At 37.6% G+C, this 11,794-nt stretch overlaps 1 protein-coding gene across 1 annotated transcript in view; it reads left to right on the top strand.

Annotated features, from left to right (window-relative positions):
- Window positions 1-11,794, top strand: part of LOC103604204 (ADAMTS-like protein 3) — a 128,005-nt gene that overhangs the window by 113,060 nt on the left and 3,151 nt on the right. The window contains 4 exon segments of the mRNA XM_008588783.1: window positions 404-542; window positions 2,250-2,300; window positions 5,292-5,496; window positions 10,396-10,551. Coding sequence (XP_008587005.1) covers window positions 404-542; window positions 2,250-2,300; window positions 5,292-5,496; window positions 10,396-10,551 — 551 coding nt within the window.

Below are 11,794 nucleotides of genomic sequence, written 5' to 3'. Positions count from 1 at the left end.
AGGGGGGGCGGGGGGGCAGCACTGTGGATCAGAGCCACTCGTCCTTTATACTTAAGTCATAACCCAGGACACCTGGGTGCACATGCGCAATTATTAGGCAATAACCAAGGAACACCACCTGGGCGCACGTGGATATTTACATCAAATGCTGGGTAAGATTCTGAACATCTGAGGGGCCCTGACCTTTTTCCTGTATTTTCCCTACAAAGGGACCTGGGCGTTGGTGTATGTTGAAAGCTCCCATGTGGTTCTGTTATATAGCCAGGGCTGAGAACCACTGCGTTAAGTTTTTTAAAGAGGAAAAAACAAAAACGAAAACAAAAAAACTGCGGGCAAGTGATAATGTTGTCAACTAAAAGTGAAACAGATACAATATTCAGACTTTCCTTTTCTACCACTGTAGGTTATCAGCTCAATTCTGCTGAATGTGTGGATATCCGCTTGAAGAGGGTTGTTCCTGACCATTACTGCCATTACTATCCTGAAAATGTAAAACCCAAACCAAAACTGAAGGAATGCAGCATGGATCCTTGCCCATCGAGGTCTGTGTAATTGCCCACACATTTTTTTTACTTTAAAAAGAAACAAATCAACTGTGGCTGAGACTGATCCATCCTTGCAGGGCAATACACATTTGCATTTCCTGACTTTGAACATACACTGGTGGCAGGTGCCTGCATTCACATTTATAACTGTGGGCAGTAGGGATTAGGACACATTTGCTCATCTGTTCACTCAGTCCAGCTCTCTGTTGTCATGGGCTATGTGTCCATAAGCTCTTTATAATGAACCTTTTTGAGCACCTCCTGCATATAAATTATTAAAGATCTCTTCATCAAGTGCGATATCTAGTCCATCTGCTAGTCATAAATACCTTTCACTCACTATTTAACTTTTAAACTGGGTCACCCATTACCACATTTTGACTTTTGAAGTGTTCACATTAAATTTAGTATAAATAATGTATTGTGCAAGGAAGTAAAAAATTGTAATGCCAAAGCAGAAAAGCCGTGCATAAACTACCCTATTGCATTATTTAGTACCTGCTGACTTGGATTGCTTGGGGAAGTTTCCTGGCTTTACTACAGTATCTTAAAATAACAGCACAATATCAAGTCCCAGAATCCCCCGTATATCTGCCAGCTGGCTAAGGCAGAAGTGTGCAAGTGGAAAGGAAACGTTCTCAGTGGATTTCATTTCCTATCAGTATACTGCCCATTTTCTGCAATCCTGATTGAACATAATAATTAATGGAGACCTTTCAAAGAAAAAATTCTGTGAAATAAAGTGGCTTTCTGAAGATCCTACTAATGTGACAGTGTGTTAATATCAATGATATATTTTATCAGAATAATAATAAAAAGGAATAAATAGATTATCTAAATTAAGAGAATTTTTTCCTTTGGTTAATACACCTCTAGCTCTGTTTTCTATATTTTTATATGCAGCTGGGAATGGTTTGTGTCAGAGATGTTCCTGAAAATTAAAGAGAATAGTGGCTGAATTTTGGGAAATGGTTCATAACACTTGGCATTGTAGTTTTCAGTTTGAAAGAGCTCTGTCTCTTGGTATGTCAAATCTGTATTAGTCAATTAATAAATGTATTAATTGACTTAGAAATGATATTTTCACAATGCTTTCATTTGTAGTGATGGATTTAAAGAGATTATGCCCTATGACCCAATATTCTGTCGTATAACTTCGTATAATGTATGCTATACGAAGTGATTACCTATCTGCCAGCTGGCTAAGGCCGAAGTGTGCAAGTGGAAAGGAAACGTTCTCAGTGGATTTCATTTCCTATCAGTATACTGCCCATTTTCTGCAATCCTGATTGAACATAATAATTAATGGAGACCTTTCAAAGAAAAAATTCTGTGAAATAAAGTGGCTTTCTGAAGATCCTACTAATGTGACAGTGTGTTAATATCAATGATATATTTTATCAGAATAATAATAAAAAGGAATAAATAGATTATCTAAATTAAGAGAATTTTTTCCTTTGGTTAATACACCTCTAGCTCTGTTTTCTATATTTTTATATGCAGCTGGGAATGGTTTGTGTCAGAGATGTTCCTGAAAATTAAAGAGAATAGTGGCTGAATTTTGGGAAATGGTTCATAACACTTGGCATTGTAGTTTTCAGTTTGAAAGAGCTCTGTCTCTTGGTATGTCAAATCTGTATTAGTCAATTAATAAATGTATTAATTGACTTAGAAATGATATTTTCACAATGCTTTCATTTGTAGTGATGGATTTAAAGAGATTATGCCCTATGACCACTTCCAACCTCTTCCTCGGTGAGTTATGTTTTTCCTTTTTCCTTTTTGCAGTTTATTGGAAGTTGTTTGCAAGGAATGATAGCACCTGTGGCAATAGTCTACAGTGTATGAGGGATAGATCTGAAACCGTGTTCAGAGCTAAAGGAAAACAGGCTTTGACTCAGTAATAATTATTTCTAAGAATTAGATGAAATAGGCTGCCTCTAAGTGATGTTTCCCATCACTGGAGATGTCAAGCATATCATAGAAAGAGCATAAAGCATTGTAATTGATCAGAATCTCCCACCTTTTTTTAACAAAGAAGATAAATGTATTCAAAATAAAATCTCTGTGGCATTCTCTATCATTTTATTTATTTATAAAAGGGAAATTTAATATATATGCATACATTAATAAAACCAAAAGATTTCATATCACTGATTACTTTTGTACCTTAGTAAACTAGAAAATAAAGAGCAAACTGAGCCCAGACCAAGCAAAGGAAGTAAATAATAAAAGTTAGAGCATAGATAAAAGAAATAGAAAATAGAAAAAAAAATAGAGAAAATCTATGAAACCAAAAGTTGGTACTTTGATGAGATCCACAAAATGGACAAACCTTTACTAGATGGGCTAAGAAAAAAGAGAGAAGACTGAAATAACTAAAATCAGAAATGAAAGAGGGCTCATTACAACCAAATTTATAGATATCAAAAGGCTAATAAAAGAATACTATGAATAATTGTTGGTTAACAATTTAGATCATCTAGATGAAGTGAATAAATTCCTACAAACACACCACCTATCGACTCAATTATGAAAAAACACAAAGTTTGAACAGAACTATAGTTGGTAAGATGAGTGATTATCATTTTTATGGTTTCCTGATGAAGGACTCTCTTGAGGATTTCTTTCAGGGCTGGTGGTGTGGTGGTGAACTCCTGCGGTTTTTCTTTGTCTAGAAAATACATGATTTCTTCCCAATTTCTGAAGGATAGCCTTGCTGGGTGTAGTATTCTTGGCATTTAGTATTTTGAATATATCATCCCACTTTCTCCTAGCCTGTAGAGTATCTCTTGAGAAATTTGCTGTTAGTCTGAAAGGTGCTCCCATATAGGTGACTTCATGCTAAAAAGAAGCAGGGAAACTGTCATTGAGCCTTGCCAGTTTGACTGTAATGTGTCTTAGAGAGGATCTTTTTGGATTGTATCTGTTTGGGGATCTTTGAGCCTCTTAGTTCTGAATGTCTGTCTTTCCCTATACCTAGGAAGTTTTCCATTATTATTTCTTTGAGTTGGTAAGATGAGTGATTATCATTTTTATGGTTTCCTGATGAAGGACTCTCTTGAGGATTTCTTTCAGGGCTGGTGGTGTGGTGGTGAACTCCTGTGGTTTTTCTTTGTCTAGAAAATACACGATTTCTTCCCAATTTCTGAAGGATAGCCTTACTGGGTGTAGTATTCTTGGCTGGCAGTGTTCTTCTTTAGTATTTTGAATATATCATCCCACTTTCTCCTGGCCTGTAGAGTTTCTCTTGAGAAATGTGCTGTTAGTCTGAAAGGGGCTCCCATACAGGTGACTTCATGCTAAAAAGAAGCAGGGAAACTGTCATTGAGCCTTGCCAGTTTGACTGTAATGTGTCTTAGAAAGGATCTTTTTGGATTGTATCTGTTTGGGGATCTTTGAACCTCCTAGTTCTGAATGTCTGTCTTTCCCTATACCTAGGAAGTTTTCCATTATTATTTCTTTGAATAGGTTTCTCATGCCTTTTCTTTTCTCCTCCCCTTCTGGAACACCTATGATTCAAATGTTTGTGCACTTAAGGTTGTCTGCTAGCTCTCTTAGATTTTCTTCATTTTTTAAAATTGCTTTTTTTTTTTCTTTTTGGTCCACCTGGGTTATTTCAAAAAGACTATCTTCAAGATCAGAAATTCTTTCTCCTGCTTGTTCTAGCCTGCTGCTTAATTGTGTTTTTTATTTAGTTGAGTGAATCTTTCAGTTCCATGAGTTCTGCTACACTCTTTTTTAAGGTATTAATCTTTTTGTAAATGTCCTCCTTCATATCCTGGATTTTTTTTCTGGTATCATTATGTTGTCTGAGTCTTCTCGTATCTCAATGAGTTTCCTTAAGATTGTTGCTCAGAATTCCTTTTCAGTCATTTCAAGGGTTTCCTGCTGTATATGGTCTGGTATTTGAGAATTACTGTATTCTTTTGGTGGTATCATATTTTCTTGGTTTTTCATATTTCTAGTATCTCTGCATTGATGTCTGGTCATCTGGTAGAGCAGTTGCTCATTCTGTTACTCTGCAGTGGGCTTTGAGGAGAGAGACGTCTTCTTTTACCTGGCTCCACTCGTGATTCTTCTTGTGTCAATGCAGCCGAGTGTCTGACGGGCCACCTGCACAACTGCTGTGGCTACTTCTGTGGCGTTGAGCCACTATTGCTGTAGCTGGGGCTGTGGCAGTGGCTGTGGTGGGCCACCAGTGTGGAAATGGTTTAGATTGCTCCTTGCATGCTTCCAGGTGGGGGATGATGCCCTTGGCTCTTGCCTAGGACCCCAGGTGTGCTCTGCTTCTTACCTGCTTCCAGACAGAGGGGGCTGCCCTTGGCTCCTTGAAATTTGAATCCCCTTTTATACCTAGATTGCTCATATGGTTCTTTCTCACTGAGTTTCTATGATTCTCTAATAATATTGGCCATTAGTATTTTACAGTTTGGAGACAGTTTAAAAGATGCTTTTACACTCATATCATAATTGATTTAGTTCTCACGATAGCCCCATGAAGGGTTACTAGGGCAGGTGTATTATTCCCATTTGACAGAAACCTTAGTTTCAGAGGAGTTAAGTACCCTGTGACTACAGATTGTGTATAGCAGTTAAGATTAAAGTCTTATAACTCCAAGTCCTGTGCTGTTTCAACTGAAGCACAACTGATAACTTGAGGCCATACTTTATGCAACCATCTTTGCAAACTTGAAACAAACAAACAACAAATAAATAATTTATTTTTATTTGTTTGCTTTTGAGCTGGGAACATAATCCTTGGACGTCTTGTTCGGTGTCCTGTGGAGGAGGGATTCAGAAACGGACCTTTGTGTGTGTGGAGGAATCCATGCATGGAGAGATACTACAAGTGGAAGAATGGAAGTGCATGTATGCGCCCAAACCCAAGGTTATGCAAACTTGCAATCTGTTCGATTGCCCCAAGTGGATCGCCATGGAGTGGTCTCAGGTGAGATTTGAGAACATGCCACTCTTAATTCAATCTCAGATTTTGATGACTCTCTGGTATGTGCCCAACACTGTATTGACAGCATGGGGATGCAAAAGTTATACTTGAACATGGTCCCTCCTTCCAAAGAGCTTAGGAAGACAGAGGACAATAATGTAAGAGAGACCACAAGCATCANTCTGTTCGATTGCCCCAAGTGGATCGCCATGGAGTGGTCTCAGGTGAGATTTGAGAACATGCCACTCTTAATTCAATCTCAGATTTTGATGACTCTCTGGTATGTGCCCAACACTGTATTGACAGCATGGGGATGCAAAAGTTATACTTGAACATGGTCCCTCCTTCCGTCCCTCCTTCTAAAGAGCTTAGGAAGACAGAGGACAATAATGTAAGAGAGACCACAAGCATCAGCATAGGTCAGGGTAATTAATATTCAGGACTGTCGTACATCTGGAAGGAACAGATGTTGAAGGAAACAGTCAATCGGGAAGTCTTCATTGCTCTTGTAGTGCTTAACTGATCTTTGAAGATATGTAGAATTTAAACAAGGAAGAGCCTAGAGAGAACATCACTGTGGGAGATGGCCAAGCAGAGATGGCTGAGCAAAGGCAGGAATGACATGAAGTGACTAAAGTTGAAAAGGACCCTAATTCCTCTAGATCAAAGAGAGAACCCATCTTACTAAGAATTGGAAGATTAAGGTGGAAATACTGACCTGACTTTAGAAGTGTGTCCTTGGTCCAATAGTCACTAAAAAGTTTCACAATTTTTTTTGAAGAAAATAATATATTTTAAGCAATTGAGGCAAGATAGCCTAAGATTGGGCTATCACTGGGAAAGAAATATCAGGGGCAGAATGCACCCTATTTGGAAATCATTGAGGGGTCAGGTTATAGGAAAAACGAAAAGAGAAGAAGGGAAATATCCCAGAGGTATGACAAGCCTTGTAAGATTAGCTCAGTATCCACTTTCTAGGGACATGACTGAGTGAGCCTCCAGAATAAGTGAAGTGCAGCTGGATTAGACGGAACTGACTCAAGTTCCTCTAGCTCTTCTGAGTGAGTTCTACATATTTAGTTCAACATATTCATGCGTTCATATACCTGTTCAACTATTTATTCAATGTGTCAGCTGCCATGCTAGGAAGTAAATAAAACTTGCTCCTACTTCCCAAAAGCTTAGAATCCAGTGGCTCAGGAGTGGAAGCAAACACATAATTGTGATACAGTGTAACACTGTGCGTGAGTGGCACCCTGTGTGCGGTATCCAAGGGACACAAGGTGAAATGATTCACTTTGTCGGAAGGTGTCAGAAACGGCTCCAGAGAGGAGGCAGCACTNGTTCAACTGTTTATTCAATGTGTCAGCTGCCATGCTAGGAAGTAAGTAAAACTTGCTCCTACTTCCCAAAAGCTTAGAATCCAGTGGCTCAGGAGTGGAAGCAAACACATAATTGTGATACAGTGTAACACTGTGCGTGAGTGGCCCCCTGTGTGCGGTATCCAAGGGACACGAGGTGAAATGATTCACTTTGTCGGAAGGTGTCAGAAACGGCTCCAGAGAGGAGGCAGCACTTGAGTTGGAACTTGAAAAAATAAGCAAGCTTGCCAGGTGAACACCTACTTCAGTCTTTTTCCAATATCCCCATTACCAGGTAAATGCCATTACCCTGTAGAACTTCATTCATACTTTTTAGGACAGAAGTTATCAGTTCTTTTTTTGTTCACATACCCCCTAAAAGAAGTTTGGAAAATCACATACCCCTTCACATTATTTAACTTGACATCTAAATTTTTTTTTATCACAAGTTTAAATAATTTCAAAGAATATCATTTCCAACGTGATGTGAATGCTGACATTTAAAAATAAAAGTATTATAGCATTTAAAAAAAATGTGTTCAGTGGAATCTCAATGCCGTGATGATTTATATTGTTACCGTCTTTCATTTTTAAAACACATGAACAAGCTCTTCTTTAGCAATTTGCATATTTTACATATTTTTCCTTTGAATTCACATTTTCCATCCATTCCCCCCACAGAATTTTATCCTAATATTATGTATTTTTATGCCTTGAAGTGTTTTCTTGATTACACTATTGTACTTCTCTTCGAGAAGATATGTATAGTAATTGAAACTAATTTATTTTAGTTTCCTGTGGCCATAAGGCTCTAAATATTTAAAATGTTCTCCTGAGTTGAGTTATTATTAAATTTAATTTTAGTGTACAATTGAAACAACATAAATATATTTTAAATGTTGGTAAATAATGATTGCACAAAAAAATTAAATTTTCATTTGAAATCAGTCTTTCTAAAATATGAATGCGGCTTAAAAAAGTAGTCCATATATTTATTGCCAGAAAGAGACATGGGCTCAGCAATAATTTTATTGTTACTTTTTGGTGTCTATCTTTTGTTTTGTTTTGCATGTATGCACTAGAAAAGCTTGTTCACATAAATTCATAGACTGTAGTGAAAGCATTTTATTTCAACAAGGTCATTCAGTTCTTTGAACTCCTGAGTTATATGCCAAAAATCATGTAGTGGTCTGTTATAAAAAAATTACTTTTAATGATCTACCAACTGGCAATTTGATTAAGTCCTCTTTCAATCTTGTTGAAAGGAAAGAATACCATCTCAGTTGCAAACGGATTTGGTACTTAGTCTGTAGGGACTTTCACTTTTTCAGCCCCCAATCAGCATTATTTCTACAACCTGTAGAGCTTGTTTTTAGCCCTTCTGTAGGGACTTTCACTTTTTCAGCCCCCAATCAGCATTATTTCTACAACCTGTAGAGCTTGTTTTTAGCCCTTGTAAGTCCTAGCCGTGTATTTTGTGTTGGCTTTAGAGCATTTATACCACTTCCCAATCATTATCTTCACTTTATCATCATTTATAATACCAAAATGAAGCCTGGTTAACCAACTCATCTCATTCACCATAGTTAGCTTCTAATACTTTCCACTTTTTTCAAAAATCAAATACATTCTCAGTGATGAGGATTTTCTATCATTGAGGATATATTCAGCTCTAAAGAGTTATTCTGGAAATGTTGTGAACACTGACAACATTGTTGGGGTAAGTGTCCTTCCCAGAGGGGCTACTTAGAAGGAGACAATCCTCTTTTGGATTGACCACTTATAGTATAGTTACACCTGATACTATTTTCTTTCTCTTCGGGCAGCTTTTTTTTTTCTTGGTCAATATAAAATGGCTTTTCAAGATCATATATATATTTTAAATTTATAAATTTGGGGTAAGTGAGTCAGTTTCCCAGAAACAGGGTCTAATCTCAAACTTCACTCAATTCATTACAGTATTTGTTTAGTGGTCTTGAGAGGCATGATGAATTGAAAGAGGTTTCCCAATATTCTGCCCTTCTGGAGCAGAAGTATGTATGTAGAGAAAGGCTTCCATATCCTCTGAAACTTGCCAGTGAAACTTGTTCCCAGGGGATACCCAGGCCTTGGCAAGACTGGGTACAAAGTATTTAAGGACTCAAGGAAGAATCTTTGATCTCTATGCAGCAGTGGTTAGATCATGGCTTTGGAAACAAGAGGCTCTGGGATGGAATTCCACTCTGCCTCTTAGGAACTGTGTGACCTTGAACAAGGTCCTTAGGTGGTGGGTTGTCTGTTTGCTCATCTGTTAAATAGGAATGAAGCTACTGGCCTGCGAGTGTGTCAGGAGGGTTAATGAGAGCACATATTCAGGACAGTGCCTGTCCTGATGCAGGTCATCAAGAACTCTCAGCCCCCTTCCCCGCCGCCAAGGCTTCTATCCAGGATTGGTGGGGCCTGAAGTTTATACAGATTAGAGGTGTTTCTTTAAGAAAAACTAATACAAAACACAGATATTGGGTATTGAAGTGAATATTTAGAATAAGAAAAAAAACTGCAAGAACTTACAAATTTAAAAAGCTGACAACAATCCTAATGTGAACTCTAGACTTTAATAATTAATGTTAATAATGATGTATCAATATCAGCTCAGTTGCAACAACTGTACCACACTAAGGCCAGATGTTAATAAAAGGGGAGAAGAGGGGTGAAGGGGCGTATGGGAGCTCTCTGTACTATCAGCTCAGTATTTCTATAAACCTAAAATTGTCCTAAAAAATAAATCTATTGATTAAGGTAAACATACATAGACACACATATATACTCCCCAACATATGTAGATAAATTGAAAAGATATCCTAGATTTTCATGACATGAAAACATTCTATTCACAGGGAAGAGTAACTTCTAAATGACAAGCAAATAACTCAAGAAAAAAAATGCTGAGAACACAAACTTCACAAAACAACAGAAAAAAATAGCATAATGTTTTTATTAATTTTACCTTCCCGATACATCTATAGTATTTCTTCCTATATTGTTTGACTGAATACTCTTTGATGGCCTCTGCATGTGACAACAATTTTGCGAGTTCGATTTCTATAAAAAGAATAGAAAGATAATCCTCTATCATGGTTGATCAAAGATTTCTTTAAATTTTTTATTGATAGTTTCAAAAGGTTTCTTCCAGATTTACAAATTGTTTTAGGTAATGTCATGTGAATTTTTAATCAAATTTAAGAAAGCCTATAATGAGTTTCTTTCATATTTGAGCAGTGAGATTTCAGGGTATTTCAATTTATTTTTGCCTTGTGATCTCATCTTAAATACTTTTAAAATTGAGAATTGGAAAGAGGTCATGCAAGGGAGGGGCCCTGGAACACAAGCATCATAGAAAATCAGCCTTCACCCCCTTCCTTACATAATATTTCTCTAAAGATCATTTGTATTTAATATTTATATAAATCAGTGGCTCTCGTTTGTATATGATAAAATAATGCCTTTGTGGATCTCTTCATGAAAAAAAAAATTTCACTGGCTTCTCTTTCCTTCTTTGAAGTGCACAGTGACTTGTGGCCGAGGGTTACGTTACCGGGTTGTTCTGTGTATCAACCATCGTGGCGAGCACGTTGGGGGTTGCAACCCACAACTGAAGTTACACATCAAAGAGGAATGTGTCGTTCCCATCCCATGTCATAAACCAAAAGGTAAATTGGTGGTGTATTTTAAATTCAAATCAAATGGTGTTTTGCAGCGCTCATTCCAATATTGCAGCATTTCTGACTACCTTTCTTATACAAATTGTCTTATTGACAGACTGAAATTGACCTGTTCACCTATGTAAAGAGGTTTGGATGTGTGATTTATTGATCTGGAGGGAAAAATGAGCTGTCGATTCAGTGCATATTGAGCATCTCCTGTCTGTCTAGGCTTTTATTAACATTTCTTGGTGAACGTAAAATAATTTGGTGTGGTCTTGGTGTTGAAGAAAAAAGAGGAGAAAAAGAAAGAAGGGAATGAAGAAGGAGGAAGAGAAGGAAGATCAGGAAAAGGAGGAGGAGGCAGAGGAGGAGGAGAAGCTTATTAACTTCCATTCCCCCAAGGTTCTCACTCTCTGATCCCACAGTGCTTTGCACAGACCTTTCCACTGGAGTGTAAGTTTTCTGAGGGAGGAAAACTTCGTTGTGTGTCCCAGCACATGGACTGAATGAAGACCTCCAGTTTTCCAGTCTGGATCTATAGATGCATTTGTAATTTCTCTTGCAGTTCCCATCTGTTCCACATGAATTAGCAGAAATGGGTAGCATCCACGGATAGGACGTCTTGGCATCGTCTCTCCTATATATGCTCCTCTGTCTACATGATTATTTCCATGTACTTTAGTAAGGTATTACCAATTCTAATGACAGCTATCTTCCTTCTTGAAATAGAAAAAAGATTATTCCCACGTGTTAGTAAGAAGGACGCTTCCTTGGTACTTTAAAGGAGGATGGTAAAATTCTCCTTTGTTATTTTTGGGTTCATTATCCATACAAATAACTTCATAATTAACCATTCAACAAATAATTGTTTGACTGTGTCTGTCTTACAGAAAAATCACTAGTTGCCGTGACAGGTGCGAACACTGATTAGGTAACTCGGTCAGTGAGGTCATTTTTCCTTCCTTCTTCACGCAATAGTGCTTTCCTAGCCACTCTCTCAGTGCCTGCAATTTCCCTGAAACAGCCCAAAGTTATTTCCTTTCTCACTTCTTAACTAGATTGTTTTTTTTCTTCATGTCTAAGGAGGCTTCAAAGGACAGAAAGGGGCACCAGTTTGTTGCTCCATGCCAGATGTAATTAGCAGTTGTCTCCCTCCATAACTATGATGACAGTAAAAGTTTGAGTAAACTGTATCATGGACTCTCTCATCCTCCCACCTTTCTTAACATCCGTGTCTTCTGCTTTTCTCTATTAACT

Source organism: Galeopterus variegatus, unplaced genomic scaffold (genome assembly GCF_000696425.1).
Source record: "Galeopterus variegatus unplaced genomic scaffold, G_variegatus-3.0.2 Scaffold5033, whole genome shotgun sequence".
NCBI classification, from domain to species: Eukaryota; Metazoa; Chordata; class Mammalia; order Dermoptera; family Cynocephalidae; genus Galeopterus; species Galeopterus variegatus.
This window is presented reverse-complemented; position numbering and strand designations above follow the sequence as displayed.